This window comes from Sminthopsis crassicaudata, chromosome 4 (assembly GCF_048593235.1).
Source record: "Sminthopsis crassicaudata isolate SCR6 chromosome 4, ASM4859323v1, whole genome shotgun sequence".
In the NCBI taxonomy this organism is placed as follows: Eukaryota; Metazoa; Chordata; class Mammalia; order Dasyuromorphia; family Dasyuridae; genus Sminthopsis; species Sminthopsis crassicaudata.
The window spans coordinates 287,822,054-287,839,741 of NC_133620.1; the positions used below are offsets into that span (position 1 = coordinate 287,822,054).

Consider the following 17,688-nt stretch of genomic DNA (forward strand, 5'->3'; position numbering starts at 1 on the left):
AAGATGGCAAGAAATGTAAAGACCTTGACTCCGGGACTAACAGCCGGCAGCGGTAGGTAAGAAGGACGGTGGGTATTGCAGGTGTGACAGTAACAACAGCGATTATCAGGTGGCAGCGGCCCCTGGGGAGGTAGAGGCAAAGCAGACACAGACAGGAGGCCACATTAATGGTAGGAGGGAGTGGGGAGAGACTCCTTTGCTGATCCTGCCCCGTACTGCTGCTAAGAACAAAGGGAAGACGGATGACTAGACCTGCTGCTTGACAAGGGGACACGGGCCCACTCAGAGATAGGACATTTGTCTCCTGAAGACAGCAATTTCCACTGAGGACTGGGATAATGGGTTGGTGCATGGAAGAGAACCCCCCTCCCATGGTCAGGCAAGGGCTAGGGAACCCAGGAGCCAAGATATACATACTGCAGATTTCCTCATGCCAACTCGAGGCTTTGGCACTGGTTTGGAAGCTTTTGTTTCTATCATCTCAGCTGCAGATGCCCCACCTGGCTTCGCTTTCTGGGCCTGCAGGGCCAGCTGATAGGCCACCTCGAATGCCTGTCCCAGGGTCAGGATGATCTCATAGGTTAGATTCTGGGAGGGAATCAAACATAACAAATATATGAACACTTTGGCATGGAAAAGTTTTCCATACAGGGAGCAGCTAGGACATATGCTGAAGGTAATAAGGCAGAAATTTTAGGGAACCTAAATGTGTTTAGTGGCTTAACTATGCCAGAAAACTCTGGGTCTCTTAGGAGTCAGAAGACTTTTGAAATAGCAGAATAGCTATATTCAACGGAGAGGCAACTCTTCAGAGTTTTCAGCAGGAGGTGGCCCTTAGTCTTGGTACCAGGATCTTGGGAGGAGCCATGTGGTCCAGTTTTCCCTAGTTTAACTCATTTTCCTCCTTTCTATGGGCGTAGCTAACTTTGAATAGCATTCCATTTCATTCCTAACTAAATGTCAATGGAACCAAGGAAAGCCCCAAAGATTAGTTGAGAATATTTTGGAGCAAAGAAGTGATTCTGTTAATAGAAAATAGGGAAATCGGCAATGTCTTTTAGGAAACAAAGATGTGGCTTAAACTTTGAGTACATCAAGCTAGACATGGTACCCCAAAAGCATCATACTGCAAAGGAAAGGAGCTAGAAAACATAGTTCTTCTCCACTGTGCACCATTACTAAGTTGTCTGACTACACAGATGGTGGAATTTCTCTGTGCATTAAACAAAGGGGCTGGAGAGAGAAGCTCCAAGTTCTCCTTAAGCCCTAAAATTTTAAGATTCTAAGGCAAGGCAACGATTTATCAGCTCCCCACCAAACACTCCAGCTGAGGTACTCCCACTCTCCACACAGACCTGTTTAATTCTAGCTCTTCAGACCCTCCCACTTACCACATCCACAGTGCTGAATACATGGCAATAGTGGTGGCTTGTCTGCAGGTCCTTGGTGATGTAAGCAAAGGTGCAGAGGTCCTCGGGATCCTGGGCTGCACAGGAGATGTTTCGAATCTCATGTTCTGCAATGATGTTCTGTCAAGAAGGAAGTGATAAGCCTGACTGAGCTGCCTACTGCCTTCAGTCTGGAGCATTCAACTGTCAATAGAGCTCAGGGGAATTTAGTTTTTGCTTGTTTCTCCCACCTTTCTTTGTCTTCTTCTCATCAAGAATTCTCCTTCTGGACAATACCTACCCTTTTCCATGGGTCTTAATGGCATCCTGATAAAGGATGGGATGGCTACCAAAGCTTAAAAGGCATTTAGTTTCAGTCATGGGGCTTGAGAAGATGAAATCTTAATTCATTCACACAGATACTCACCCTTAGGGAAGGAAAGATTAGGCTGAGTTATGATATATAAAGAAAACTGCAAAAGGATTCCTGTGCCCTTAACCAAAGTTCCCACATGGGGACATTGCTTGTTAAAGGAAGCACTATCTTTGATGGAAGAAAAGACCCTTGGTTCTACTACCTTGGCCTATGACAGGAAAGCACCAAAAGGCACATAAGGCTGATCCCATTTGGGACTAACAGGCCTCTCAGATGCCCTGGGCCCCAGAAGCCTGAGTGGACTGGCCTAAAAAGCTATCCCATCTCTTTCCTCCTCACTCAATCAGCTTCACAACCATCTTCAACTCAGAATACAAAGGAGTGGATCAAAAATAAAGTAACAAGAAGTATTGTCATGCTGTCATGCAGCAAGGAGCAATGAGTGTGCAACTGCACACCCATCTATCCCAACACAAAGAAGGCATTCTTTGCTTCTGCAATGGGAAAATGGAAAGAGTGAAGTGCTGGGAATCAGTTAGAAGATCCAAACCTTAGTCCCAACTTCCATCTCACTTACTAGTATGAGGCAACTCATTTTCCCTGTTTGGACTTCAGTTTCCTTTATATAATAAGGGAATGGACTGAAAAAATTCTGGGCTCCTTCTAGTTTGAAATTCTAGGATTCCATGAATTTACTCTTCAGGGATAAAAGGGATTGGATTAGCCATCACAGATTCAAAAACAGATGGGTAGTAAGAAAGCCATGATTCAAACTCCAGACTTCTGACTTCACATTTTTTCAAACTGATAACTTAAAACTATGTTCTTTCAACAGACCTAGGCCTACAACAGTATCTAGAAGAGAGATACGTTTACAAAATTCAGAAGTTCTTCCCTATGGGCTCTTCATCCAGCTTCCTCAAGATCATTTATTTGGAGGAGACCTAATAGGGTCTAGGATTTCTAGGATGGTCACATATAATACTGAACTATGAATTTTACCTCAAGTTCTAGCTTCTTTCTGATCTGGTGAACCCAGGCAACTAGGGGATAGGTTTTTTGTTTGTTTGTTTGTTTTTTTGCTTTTGCCTTGAAAAACTTACTCTAATAACAGCTGCCCCTCAAATACTTTTCCTCTGAATATCACTTTCACAAAAGTTCTCAGTCCCTCAGTCTACACATTTTGGAAGAAAAGGGGTTCCAAAAGAAAATCCAGGAACCTCAGGCAACCATATGGTATTCCTTAACTCTTGGGCAGTTTGTTTCTGAGTTTACTGTGGAAATGATAGTATTGCTATCACCCCAACAAGACCACTTATTCCTTCTACAAGTATTCAATAAGGATCTGCTGGATGCCTAGCTTTCCTGGGAGGCACTGAGAAACACTGAAGTCTCAAACTCATAAGCAAAATGGAACATAAAAGGTCTTATTACTACAGCTCAAGTAACTATGCCAAGAACAAGCTACCAGCTATAAAATCAAGATTATCTTATGTTCCAATTGGCTAAACTAGTCTAAGAACATTGCAGAAATAAAGTCAAGGTAATAATTTTGCAATTGTTTGGTTCTCTGTAAACTTCAACACCTTCATCTTATTCTGGAGTCTATGAGGTTATGATACTGAATTGTCAAGATTGACTCCTACAAATGGATCGCTGGTTTGTTTTCTTTTCCTTATACATAATCTAATTTGATTTCCTTAATGAAAGATGTGCAGTTATAGATACCTGCTTTAATTTTTCTCTAGAAGGCCTTTAGACAAGTATGTAAATCTCAGACTTTTAGTGTGAATCAGACTATTTGGTTAGAAAAGGAGAATAAACCATATCAGTCAATAAACTTCCAAGTACTTACTAAATAGTTTCCAAAAGACCTGGGATCCTCAAACACAATGAGAAATGACTATATTTGCTTTGATGTATAGATTGATATAGTGAAGCAATGAATATTCTGTTATATAGAGAGAAAGGTTACTGGAAATTACAATAAAGTTAGGGGGAAAAAAAGCATCAATAAAACTTTTTTTTTTTTTGCTGAGGCAATTGGGGTTAAGTGACTTGCCCAGGGTCACACAGGTGGGCAGTATTAAGTGTTTGAAACTAGATTTGAACTCAGGTCCTACTGATTTTAGGGCTGGTGCTCTATCCATTGTACCACCTACCTGTTCCCCTCCCCCCTTTTAAGCACATACAATGTAGCAATCGAGAGGCAATTAAAGGCAGGAGTAGGGCAAGTGATAAAATTAACCTGGTGACAGTCATGCTAGAGAAGTTCAGGAAAGGAGACCTCTGTGAATTAGAGGAGTCAAGGAGCAGCCTTGAAGGTAAGATTGTAGTAGTCAGAGTAAAGGGGTAAGGACATTTCAAGAACAGCATAAATGATGGATGTGATGTGGACTTGGAGTTAGGAAATTTTTTGTTCTAATAGCAACTTTGGTACTTAATAAATTGTGGGATCCCTAGCACACCACTTCACTTTCCCAAGTTTCAGTTTCCTTTTCTATAAAATGAGGAATGTAGGACCTACCTCAAAGAATTGGCCTGAAACTTCAATGAGATGATGGAAAGTCCTCTGCACACATTACAGTGCTAGGTATATTATTTTAACAGCCTAAGTAAGGGAAATAATTCCTATTGATTCAGTGTTCTAAAGATTACTGAGGACTTCTTTCCCTCACAGTAGTCATGGGAAGCAATACAAATATAATCATTCCATTTTATAGATGAGACACCAGGGCACTTGGTTTGGTTCACAAAGCTATCAAGTTGCAGAGCAGGATTTCAGTTTGTGCTTATTGACTCCAAGCCTATTCAACTCCTGTACTCTCTCCTTTCTTCATTTCTTCCTTCCCCACTCTTCCCCTCTCCTCTTTTCCTGCTTCTTTCCTCTTCTTACCTCTTCCTTCCCATCTGCTTTCCTTTCCACTTTACATTCCAAAGATAGGAAAGAGAAAAAGATGGAGGTGGGCAAGTAGGCTAGAGAGTAGACTAAGTCTGGGATATGAAAGGAGCTGAATGCAAGTTGAAAAATCTTTTTGTCTTACAGATCCCAGCTTCTTGAACTGTTATCCCAGGATCCCATATAAAGTCTTATGTGGGGTCATGAAATTATTATTTATTATCAATAAATGTTTGATTTGTATATCTATTTTATATACCTATATGCCCAGGGTCTTGTAAGAATTTCTTGGTTAAAAAAATGAGTAAAAAAAAGTTTAAGAAACTCTGCATGTAGACAATGGACAGCAACTGAAGTTTTTTGAAAAGAGGAGTGGCAGAGTGAAATTGGTACTCTAGGAAGATCATTTTAGTTCTCTTTGACTCTTGAAGTAGGATGGCTCTTTACAGGATGTTTCCAATTTATCTTTCTAGTCTTTTTCATATCACTCTTCTTAACATACACTTCATATTTCAAGTAAAGAAACATCTTCTTACCTTTGCCTTAAGTAAACCACTCCATCTTAAGGACAGTTTCAATGGTATCTCCTAGAAAGATCTCTCCTCACACCAAAGTCACTTTGTATATATTCTGTATTTCGTTATGTATGTGCCTGTTGCTTTCCCTCAATAGAATGTAAAGTCCTTCTTGGCTCTTTCCAACTATGAGATGATTCAGACCAATTTCAATAGACTTGTGATAGAGAGAGCCATCTGCATCCAGAATCTAGAGGACTATGGGGACTGAATATGGATCACAATATAGTATTTTCACTTTTGTTGTTTGTTTGTTTTCTTTTCTCATTTTTTTTTTCCTTTTTGATCTGAATTTTCTTTGTGCAGCATGATAAATGTGTAAATATGTTTAGAAGAATTGCACATTTTTAACCTATATTGGACTGTTTGCTTTTTAGGGGAGGGGGAAATGGGGAGGAAGGGAGAAAAATATAAAACACAAGGTTTTGCAAGGGTAAATGTTGAAAAATTATCTTTGCATGTATTTTGAAAAATAAAAAGCTATTATATTAAAATAAAAAAAGACTGTAAAGTCCTTGAGGGAATGACTTGCTATCATTTTTGTCTCTACCCCTCCAGTGGGTAGAACAGTGCATGGCACACAGATGATGCCTAATAAACATTATTTAGATTGAACTAAATAGTAACAGTACTGATGACAGACTGGGTCTGGGAAAAACTGGAGCTAAGGAACCCAATCAGGAGGCTGTTTGAAATTCTTAGGCAAAGGGAATGGAGAAAGAAACAGGTTAATAGGGAACAGATACTTCTAAAGAAGAAGTGAGGTGGTCTGATATTTAATTGGATATTAAAATGAGAGACTTTTCTCTTCCCCTCAGACAGATAAGAGAAAATAGGAGCAAGACATTATTTACATCACTGGGCATGGTCACTAGAGAAGTTGTTTCTGTTTAAATATTTTGAGATTTAAAAAAAAAAAAAAAAACACCAGGGAAGGTTTAGTCCTTGGGAAGGTGGCTACATGTAGAAGTGACTGATGTAAAAACCAATGTTATCAACAAACTTAGTTACTTTAAAAAGAAAACAGAACCTCAAGGGAGGTTACTCTTCATTCTCCCAAACCCTTTTCTCAAACATTAAACTCCTTTGGGTGAATAAGCTGGTTTTTTTGGGAGGGAATTTAGATTCCCAATGCTAGCAGTGATCAAAATCTCCCAGAAGCTTTCACTCGAAACTCACCTTGTTAGAGGCATCGATGAATTTAACCCCTTTGTAGGTGATGGAAAGAATTATGGTTGGGATCTTCTTCATCTGCTCAGTTGATTTCTGTAGGTAAATAAATAAATCTTTGTATATTCTCATTTTTAGGACCACACAAAGAACAAGTTTCTAACTTTTTCTCACTCTCCTCTATTCAGAAGAAAGGTGGGGTTTGGGGCTGGAGAGACCTGGAGCAGGCAGAGCTTTTGCTCCCACGTTTGGTTGACTGAGACCTTGGAGCTATCCCTAAGGCTTCTGCAGAAGGCAGCTGGGGCAAGGGTATAGGCACTTCTCTGTGTGGCCATTTGTTTCTGGCCAAGCCAAGCCTCTCCTTTCAACCAGATCTACAATAAACATGCTCTTCCTGCTTCCTGCAAAAAATTAATAACCTACCCGCATTTTGGCACAGGCATCCTGTGTGGATTCTGTCCCACGAAGGTCTTTAATAAGCATAGAGCCCAAATACTGTGAAGATGATGACAAGGATAGAGATTAGTCTGGGACATGGAGAGAGGGTACAAATTCACACCCATTTTTCCCAGATTAAAGATTCTTTTGCAGGGCCCAGAAGTCCTGGCCTTCATTTTCCATGTGTCATTTTCCTAACCTAAGGCTACCTCACAAATAACTGGGCTAAACTTGAACTACAGAAGTCATTATCTGGGGGTACTCAGCCTTATTTATCGTGGTGTGCTCCCTAACTTCCCATTTCTTCTCAATAAAAAGTCCTTTCACTCCTCTTGGTCCTGTCAGAAGGATCTCTGACCTTGCAGGCAACGAATTCAGCCTGGTTGAGATTGACAAGGGTCAGCAACCTGGGCAGACAAGCATGTTAGGGCTTTCACAAGACCTAGAAGTGACTCTGCCTGTGTTTTCCTTATTCTCTATAGGTAGGTACTCTGACTACATTCCCTTCTGCTTCCTCACAGTTTATCTCTGATCACACTCTCCCATTTTTCACAAGTAGCTCTTACCTAAAATCCTTTTCTATTCTGTCCTCTGCAAAGGGAGCCAGGTAGGGCAATGGTCCCTCTACTGGCCTACATGGAATAAGGTTACCTTAGAAGAGAAAGGGCCAGATCCCACAATCTTCCACTTCTCCAAAACAGGCACTCCAAGGTTGCCCCAATGTATGTGTTTGAAGGAGGGAAGGGAACACCACACTTACGTTGGCTTCATAACCACAAGATTCGAAGATGAGCTTCTCTGGTTGATGCTGCCAGCTCTGCACAGGAGCATAAGGAGCAGCCAGGCTAGGGGGACGAAGGGTCAGTTTGGCCTCCCGGGGATCCTCCTGCCAAGACAATCACTCAGTTAGAGGGAAGCTTCTCCCTGCCCCTGCCCAGTAAAACCCATCAAACCTACTCACTGTGAACCCCTCCCCAAGGTCTCCTCCTCCTCTCCATCCAACCAACATTGTATACATCTTCAATCTCAGAGGAAATAGATATAATGAGGGAGATTTTTCTGAGAAAAAGCCCAATGTGCCAGCTCACCCTTTCCATCCAACAGTGCTTTGTGGAACTGTGCCACCAAGACAACTGTTCTAAGGAAGTTTAACAGTGGAGGGGTAAGGTCCAGAGAGTGCACAATGAAGTCACTGTCATGTTCTGAGAAGCCCCGACATGCTCTTGTTACAATTTGTCCAGACCAAAAAAAAAAAAAAAAAAAAAAAAAAAAAAAAAAAAAAAAAAGACTTGAGCTGGGGAGAGGAAGGGAAAAGTGTTCTCAGATACTGCAGACTCTGACCTGTGTCTTAAAGTGCTCAGCTCGGCTGTGGGCAGTTGGATCCTGGCAGCTGTCATGTCGCCTCTTGCCTGTGTCCCCCAAAGGTAGCAGTAGGTCTGCTGACCGCCCGGTGCAAGAATCATTCTGGCTCAGGGGAGAGGATGTTTGGGAAAGTAGATCTTGGTACTGTAAAGGGAAAAGAAGAGGAGATTTCTAATCTTTCTGCCTCAGTAAGATGCATAGATAGACACAAAGCAGTGGACAGGGATAATTAAGCAATACAATGAAAGCTAGCTCTGAACTAGGGAGATGCTGGAAAGCTGATGTTTCTGACTCAGCAGACTGTGGAGGGCAGGAGCAGAAGAGGGCTAAACAAGTTTTAGTGTCTTCACAGAATAGCCAATCCTTCTCAAGAAAATAGAAGGGGGACTCTTTTGAGCAGGTTAAGATCCTTCCAGGCTACAAAGACAACCAGCACTGAAGGCTTATTACATAGAGCTGACTTTCAGAGTATAAACAACACTGGAATACTTGCCTCAGTCACTCTGAAGTCCAAACTGAAAGCCTCTTTGAGTTCTCCACTGGCCATTCTTCCTTGAGGCCAACCCCGGAAATGTAAATTCTAGTAACTCTTTAGCCTTGCAAACCCAGAATCTACTTGTAATGTGGTAAAGAGATGCCAGGGTTGATAAGCATTCCAATACTCTCTCTCCTACTCTTCATGGTTCTGTGGTCTCTCTTCTCTGCTCAGGCCTCTTAGGGCCAGCTTGGAAATATGATGACCCATCCTTCTTTTCTCCCTCTCCCTCTTTCAGCTTTTTACATAATCCCATTGCTCAGGAATCTTCCCCTATTACATGTTTCTTTCCTCCACTCCTGAAGCACTCTTAAATACACACATGTGTAGAGGCCCAGAGATAGGGAGATAGCAATATTCAGCCATACTCATCTTCCCAATGGAAGGTGCATCCTAGGTAATTAGAGAGGAAAATATCTCCATTTAGGGCCTCTCAACTGAGGTATTTGGGGCAGTCCCAGATCTCTAGTGACTAAGCACTGGTGATTGATGGCCACTTGTAGAGTCTATTCCCCCTCCCAGTTCTTCTCCCTGCTGGAACTGATCAATCATGGATTTTACTGATTTGTTCTATTTTTAGCAACCTTTCAATGTCTATAAAAACCCAATGAATACAAGCAGAAGAGTCCTTGATTGCAGAGGAAAGTTTTGGATGAACTAATTAGGGAGCACTGGTCTATTTAACAAATTGATATGTGCTTGGAGTTCTACCTAAGTTGCTTTTTGTTACAAACTGGAATTTTGTGGCTCACAATAACTCAGGCAGCTCAGATTAGGAGAGAGTTTATATCTTGGCCTATCCCAGGCCTTGGCTCAGCACTTGGAAGATGGCTGACTAAGCCCTGTTCCTCATGTGCTAGTGGCAGGCCCCAAAGGGGAAAATGGCTGAGACAGGAGTCTTCTTTGTAACAAAACCTGGCCTCTCTTTGAGGACAATCTCCTCACTTCCTAAAAGTGAAAAACAAACACGTGCCTCTTTCTTTCTGTCCTACAATCTTCACTAGGGCTTCCAAAACTGACAGATCAGCACAACTCACTCGAAGCTGGGAGAAACGAGGAGGTTTCTGGGGGGGCTCCTCATAGGGTCGATCTGCAAGAGATGCAATGATCCGCTTCCTGTGGCCAAGGAGGTGAACTTTTAGCACCTGAGAGATAGGAAAGGGAATAGATTAGGACCACAAAATTGGGTTTCCTTGATACACCCTCACCCCACTTCATCCTCCATAGTAAGTTAGATTTAAGTAGCAGCAATGGGTCATGCATCAGCGCAGAAGACACTTGGCTTGGAGTCAAGGGGCTTGAGTTCAAATGCTAGCTTGGTAGTCACTTCCCCATCTTGGGACTATTTCCTTATTGGCAAAATGAAGGTATTTCTAAGGTCCCTTCCAGCTCTGGATTGTGTAATCTTGAGAATGTACCTTGTGGACAGCAGAGTTCCCTCCTCTGCCTCACCTTTCCTCAGCAGCATTTTACGAGCTCCCTGATGTGGACCCTACAACAGCCAATTCTGGGTCTCAGGCCCTGTTCCTTTGGTCTGGCTCCCTCAAGGAAAGAAGATGCTGTTTCTAAAGACCCTGAGCCTGTGTCTTTCACTGAATCCAATGTTTTCTCAGATTTGGCCTCCTAATCTCAGAGGCTCTGGCCATGGACCAAAAGGTTCAAATCCAAATCTCAAGAGTTCTGAGGCTGAAGGTCATGACACTGAACCTTCTTGAGAGCACTTAGCAGTTATCATTCTGTCATACTCTCCCACAATCTCTGGTCGATGAGGCTGGGGTTTGGTCATTTCATTTAAGGATGTCCTTCCAAAGAAGCTTAGCTCAAGCCACCCCAAAACACAATTCAACAATGGTTTAGTTCAGGCAATGAAATTCAGGAATTACTGAAGCCTCCTAAGGCTTGACCTGAGGATGTTCCAAAGGAGACTTATTTTTCCATGTTCCTTCTACTAACTTTTTTTTTTTTTTTTTTTTTTTTTAAAGATACACAGATTGGCCCAATAAGAAGAAGGTTTAGTCAATCTATTATACTCACATTAACTAGCTCCAGTTCCCAGAGATTTTTCACAGTGTCAATAGAACTGTAGCCACTTGACAGGAAAGACTGGATATAGTCCTGCAGCCCCAGAGAGTCAAGCCAGGATGGGACAGATGGCTGGGCATTCCCATCACAGCCCAGAGGTTTTACCTATGATAAAGGGAAAAGGAAGTAATGGATGACAGATAATATAAGATAAATGTCCCCCGGTGGAGGCCACCGACATGCCTACACCAGCTTCACATCAAAATGCAGGCAGTTGATACAATGAAGACTCTCTCCAGAAAGTTAGACAAACATCTCCGCTCAAGCACATGTTTCTCTAGAGTCACCTGGGGCTGGGGGAAGAGAGGCTCTTTGAGAGGGAAAAGTAATTTAGAGATGATTCCAGAACAATGAAAACCAACGCCATGGCCAGGGATCTGATAGAAAATAGAAGACAATATAATCATTTTTGTGATACTGAAAATAATTCTGCTTGAGCTGTGTCGACATGGGAAGATGGAGTGGGAGGAGAAGAAAGGTGACATGCAGCTCAATACTTCCAGCTAACACTTTTCAGATTTTCAAATTCCTGTAGCTTTTTAAAAAATGTGTATCATGCACTCAATGGGCAATTTGGTATAGTCAATGGATTCCTTTTCAAAATGTTTTGAAATGAAAAAAATAAAAGAAATCAATTATATTGAAATAAAGATGGATTTTTTTTTCTTCCACACAAGTTCACAAACCTCCTGAAATCTATCTAGAGACCCCAAGTTAAGAAGTCTTGCTTTAGGGGTATACAAGTTCTTTGGGTATATGGGAAGGAGGATAGTATATATAAGAACAGAACACTTTCTACTTTACCTTAGTTTCAAGAAACCAGAGATCTTTTCAAATATAGCAATCCTCATGATGAAATATTATCCACCTCCAGATAAAGAGGTGATGAAATTTTTAAACATGGTCAATGTGGTAATGTATTTTGCTTGACTATATATGTTTGTAATAGGTTTTGTTTTCCTTGCATTCTCATTGAGGAGAGCTGAGGGAAGAAGAGAATGTGAACCTTAAAATAAAATAGAATTTAAAACAAAAAGAAAAGAAAAATTGTTACAATTAAACAAATGTAGCCATCTACATTTTAGTCTAAAGAGGCAAAGGTGGTTGCTCGTTGGCCCTTGATCTCATTTTTGAGTTGAACTCACGGCTCCTTCACTCAAAGGAGCAGTTGTGCTAGTTTTTCCTGTGTTCAGGTCCTTCAGTATCACTGATGTTAGAATCCAGGTTGTAAGCATGAATTTGTCAGAAAAAAGGAACACATGGTCTAGTATTCATAGAGCTACCAGTCCTATGTTGTAGTGAACAGAAGCTGGAATCATAGTCAGGTCTCTCTTAGATACCGGCTATATGATCCTGGTAAGTACCTTAACTTGTATGGGTTTTAGTTTCCTTCTCTGGAAAATGAGGGGCTGAACCTGATAGCCTTCAAGGTTTTTTCCAGCTTTCAATATAGGGTCTATATTTCCTTTTAGGAAGCTGGGGCCTGGGGCTCCTCTCTAAGAGTCACATGTAAATATAATTGTACAACTCAATCAAGAGAATCCTGGGAGTACTCTCTATGAGGTGAAGATCAATTCTGAGTAGGATCATAGATTTCTGAGATGATCAGACATTTTTCATAATGGGTAGAACCTCTCTTCCACAGGCTCTCCTGAACCCAGACAATTTCTCTGTATCTTGGATTTCCAGGAGGGCTTAAAATATAGCCAGGAACTCAAAAGAGCCTTATGCCACTCATCTGTCTGGATGGGGAGGCAATGCTGAAGCAAAAAAATGAGATGTCTAGGTCTATGCCCCGAACAGGGCATAGTTCTAGATACATTTGTGAGAGGGAAATGGGGATGAAGAGATGATTTAGGGGAGGAAAATTGTCTTTAAGAATTAACTGAAGAGGGGCAGCTAGGTAGTACAGTGGATAAAGCACCAGCTCTGAAGTCAGGAGGACCTGAGTTCAAATCTGATCTCAGACACTTAACACTTCCTACCTGTGTGACCCTGGACAAGTTACTTAACCCCAACCTCAGAAAAAAAAAAAAGAAAAAAAAAAAGAATTAACTGAAGATCTGGTTATCCAATCCCGTAGGCACTGGCCAAATAATAATTTATTAAGTGCCTAATATGATAACATGCAATGCTTTAGAGTTATTTAAAAAAAAAAAAAAAAAGGCAAAACACAGTTCTTATTGTCTAGGAACTTACATTATAAAAAAGGAGCAAACATGCAAGAAACCATGTACATTCAATGCATATACAAGATAAATACGCACATATATATATTTCCCTAATATTATCAGCATCTTCCCTACAAAAAACTTCCAGCACAAAAACAGAAGCTTAACGCTCTTGTTAATAGGCTTGCACAATTCAATACAAAATCATAACTTTCCATAAGGTAAAGGATCAGTCACTAGTAAACTTTCAGAGAAAGTTTATCCTGAGAAACAGACTTCACTATGACTCCATGTTCTAAAGAGGCTGAGAAGTTCTTTATAATGTGGGATGTATGTATGTATAGATAGATAGACCTCAGACAGAATAAATAGAAAGTAACTGTAGAGCAAATCATTTTGTTGGGGCTGGGAAGGGATTATGAAAGCCTTTTGCAAAAGATAGATTTAAGACTGAAGGAAGCTAAGATGTAGAAATGCATTTCAGGCATGGGGATTGGAGGCAAAACAGCATAGAGTTGGGAAATGGAGTATGATATGCAAGGAATAGCTAGGAGGCCAGTACTGCTGGATTACAGATCACGTTAGGGGAAACTGTTGGCATAGTGCTTGATCCACTGGGCCTGGAGTCAGGAATACCAAAGTTCAAATCCATGTACTTGCTGTGTGACCCTGGGTGAGTCACTTTAACATTTGCCTTCGTTTCCCCATTTGTGAAGTGGGGATATTAATATAAACAAATAGCCCTTATTTCCTAGGGTTATTGTAAGGATTAGATAATATTTGTAAAGTGTTTAGTACAGAGCCTGGCACGTAGTAGGTGCTATACAAATGGTGATTATTACTATCATGTAAAAATATTTGGCTTAAAAGTCAAACTGACAATTTAACATTTGATCCTGGAGGTAACAGGAAACCACTGTAGTTTACTGAGAAGAGGAGTACCATGGTCAGACCTGTGTTTCAGGAAGATCACTATGGCAGCACATTGGAGAATGTACTGGAACAGGGATAGACTTGAGCCAAGGAGATCAATCAGAAGGCAACTGGATTGTCCATGTATGAGGTGATGAGGGATAGGCAGATGGTGATGCGAGTCTGGAGTTTAGGAGAGAGGTTAAATTTGGATAAACAGATGTGACAATAATTTGAATAGAGATAATAATTGAATCCATGGAATCTGATAAAATTACACATCAAAATCATGTAAAGGGAGAGGAGGGTCAAGGAGGATAATCAGAGTCAAGAGTCAGAATACAGAAGTGGGGTAAGGGAAGAGAAGATTGAGGCTCCACATAAGAAAAAATTTCTTAAGATTTAAGCTGTACAGAAGTTTGATGAATTGTTGTCAGTTTCCTACTCACTGGAGGTATTCAAGCACTGCCTGGCTGACTACTTATTAGAGCTATTATAGAGAGTATTCCTGTTTAAATAAAAGCCAGAGTGGATGGCCTCTGAGATCCCTTCTAACTGATTCAGTGACTCTTTGTGACCATCCTTTTCCCTTTGTTTTGGCTCAAAATGAAACACAAAGGACCCAAAAGTATGTTTACCTTAGGCAAAGACCTTGCAGCCTGCAGAAGCTTTCGCCGATGCTGAGGTTCACTGATCCCAATGTCCCGGAGGTCCTGATCTTCCATCACATTACTACCCTGAAGGCAGAGAAAAAGGGAGTTTTAATAGAAATCATGACTTCCCTGATTGTTAAAGGCCTACTGAAGAGAGTGCTCTAAATTTCCTCCCTTACTGAAGGGAATACTTGAGCTCATCTCCTAGATTTTCTCATGTGGCTAGCCCCGCACAGTCTAATTCAAGGCAATCTGGACAGAGGAGGACTTGAGTCTGAATTCTGACTCAGACATTTACTAGCTATGACCCTTAGCATGTTACTTAAATCTTATGTGTTCTCCATTTCTTCATATGTAAAATGGGGATAAAAATAGTAATATCTACTTTCCATGGGTGCTGTAAGGATCAAATGAGATAATGTATATAAAGTTCTACATACTATAAAGTGTTATATAAATTCTAATTCTTATTCTTCAATAACAACATTATTATTATATGATAAGTAAAATCTATAGTACCATCATCATTGTTGTTATTATTATTGTTACTATTATTTCAATATAAGATCCCTAGCAACAGGAGCTGCTAACACATTCTTTTAAGTACTTTGAAGGATTTGATCCACAGGAAAATCTTTTTTCATTTGAGGAAAAACTTTTCTCCAAGACAGAGAAAAGAAGCCATATTCCAGATTACTGGAAGAGCACTGAAGAATGACTCAGTCAGATGAGCATTGTCAGACTAACACTATCTCATGCACAGATAAGTGTTAAGACACATTAGCTGAATTGATTTCAATTAGCCTTTTTTTTTTTTTAACAGATAGCAACAGTCAACAGTTGGAGGTTTATATAATTTTGTATTTTAGTGCTAATATGACTAGGGCCAGACCTCTTCCTTTTGACCCATGTGATACACCCATTGCTGAACCAAAATTGCCCATATGTAAAGGGATTCCTTTATTTCCCTGAGTTAAATGTTGCCCCCCAGAGCTTATAGATGCTTATGGACAGAGGGAAGCATGATATAAAAGGAAAAAAACTGGACTAGTGTTGCAGGTCCTGATTTTAGTTCCAGCTTTGTCACTTAGGTGCTTTGTCAGCTAGATAATCTTTAAAACCTGACATCCTGTAATTCTAGGAAGTTAAGCTCCTGACAACCTTGGATAGAAAGAACATCTGAATCAATTCTTTCATTATTTTTTCTCCAAGACATTAGTCACAACAATTCATCAGAATTCAGATGTCCTTGTATTTTTGCTTACGTTACTGCAGTTTTTGTGTATATTTTCTTGGTCTTACTTGTTTTCAAAAGTTTTGTTTTTAAGAATTTCCTAATATTCTTTCTATGATGCAATTTTCCCCACATACCATAATTTGACCAATCATAAGTGATGGGCATCTATGTATCTTCCAAGTTTGTTTGTTTTTTGCTACCCCAAAAAAGTATTCTTACAAATATTTTGGTTTATATGAGATTCCTTTCTCTTTGATCTCTTTGATAGGATATGCCCATTATTGGGACAGCTAAGTCAAAGGATATAGATGATTTAATCACTTTTCTGACCTTCATGAAAAAACATAAAAGTTGTTTAAAAAAATAAAGAAAAAACCCAAGAGATTGTCATGTTTCCTTGGAAAGGGAAGGTGAGTATGGTGATTCTGTGGATTTCTGAGAAAGACTAGAGCTAATTCTCTCCTTGATCCCTGCTTTACTAATTCCTTGTCCCCAGTAGTTGTGTTGGTATATAAACTAAAGTTCTCTTAATCTAGAGCTATTAGAAGAGATAGCAGCTTCTGCAGATCTTGCTTGGTCAGTGACATTAAGCAGTAGCAAATGGAAGTCTCAATAATTCTGGGAACATTCCCCACCCTACTCCCATGAAACAGGCAACACAAAGAATTTTTAGCCTTGGCAATTTTCAGAAAAATCATTTCAATGGGAACCCATAGCAATTTTCATTATATAAAATGTAAAAGATGTTGCACAAACAAAATCCATGCCATCAAAATCAGAGAGGAACTAGAGAGGCCAAATCATTTCCTGCTGATCCTTCATTCTGCCAATTTGCTGATAATAAGAGCCTAGCCTGGCTCATTTCATCCAAAATTCTAAAAGTCCTCCAGAAAAAAAGCCCTTCTCTCTTTTTCTCTGATTGAGCTTTCTCCTCCATCAGAAAACACCTCCCTTAATACAGAAAAGCCAGAAGGTTGAAAGTTCCTAATCTAATCTGTCATCAAATTTTATTACCTTAAAGAGTCTTAGAACTAGAGAAGATCTAATTTTACTATTTTACAGATGAGAAAATTGACAACTAGAAAGTAAGAAAGGTGGGATCCAAGATCATACTATGAATCCATTATGATGCTTCCTCTACTGCCTCCTAATGACAGAGATATTGATTTTTAGGAAATCTCTTTCCATGTTCAAGTCAAATATTTAAATTATGTGCATAGGGCCTGACCTTCTAGCCAAGAACAGACCATTTTCCATAAATGTCCAGTGATGTTCCCTTGTGGCACTATGGCAATGAGTTTGGGAATGAGTTTTCAGAATTCCACTTCCCCCTATCTTCACTGATGTGGCACCCAGATTATGACCCAGCGAGCATAGAAGGTTCCAGACAGAACTGGTGCCTAACACTATCCCATTTTACCCTCCCTTTGCTCCAAAGCCCACCCATCATATTCCTACCAATGTTCCTTGTCCCCTCCAGACTGGACACTGACTCCCTCAATCCTATCCTTGCTAGACCAGAATCTTTCCATGCTGACCAGCACTTCTCGACTCCTATGAAGCAGACACCCCAGTGTAATGTGGGAATTCCTGGTCCTTGCTACCTAAGCTATAGCTGTATGCTTTAAAACTCTGGGTCTTTGTTCTATTTTGTGACTGTATTATCTTCTCCCAATTAGAGTGTGAACTCCTTTGAAAAGAATTGTTTTATTTTTTCTATTTTTATCTTCATCATTTAGTATTATGTGTGGCAAAAAGTTCCCACTGTCAGAGAAGAGTGAGGAAAGAAGTAAGAAATTTGGTGACTCCTTTAAAAATAACAGCAATCAATAATGCATTGCTGATGGAGTAGTGAACTGATCCAATCATTCTGGAGAGCAATTTGGAACT

At 40.3% G+C, this 17,688-nt stretch overlaps 1 protein-coding gene across 7 annotated transcripts in view; it reads right to left on the reverse strand.

Annotated features, from left to right (window-relative positions):
• The window catches only part of ANKS1A (ankyrin repeat and sterile alpha motif domain containing 1A), a 210,285-nt gene that overhangs the window by 5,092 nt on the left and 187,505 nt on the right, over nt 1-17,688 (reverse strand). For 4 of the 7 annotated variants that reach the window (XM_074311201.1, XM_074311199.1, XM_074311198.1 and 1 more), the window contains 10 exons: nt 14,547-14,645; nt 10,778-10,930; nt 9,781-9,888; nt 8,188-8,352; nt 7,607-7,732; nt 6,832-6,903; nt 6,418-6,504; nt 1,392-1,529; nt 418-588; nt 24-122 (listed from right to left, as the gene is read on the reverse strand). In XM_074311201.1, the coding sequence (XP_074167302.1) occupies nt 24-122; nt 418-588; nt 1,392-1,529; nt 6,418-6,504; nt 6,832-6,903; nt 7,607-7,732; nt 8,188-8,352; nt 9,781-9,888; nt 10,778-10,930; nt 14,547-14,645 (1,218 nt within the window). The remainder of the gene's footprint in view (nt 1-23; nt 123-417; nt 589-1,391; nt 1,530-6,417; nt 6,505-6,831; nt 6,904-7,606; nt 7,733-8,187; nt 8,353-9,780; nt 9,889-10,777; nt 10,931-14,546; nt 14,646-17,688) is intronic. The other 3 variants (XM_074311204.1, XM_074311203.1, XM_074311202.1) reach the window with 1 other exon arrangement.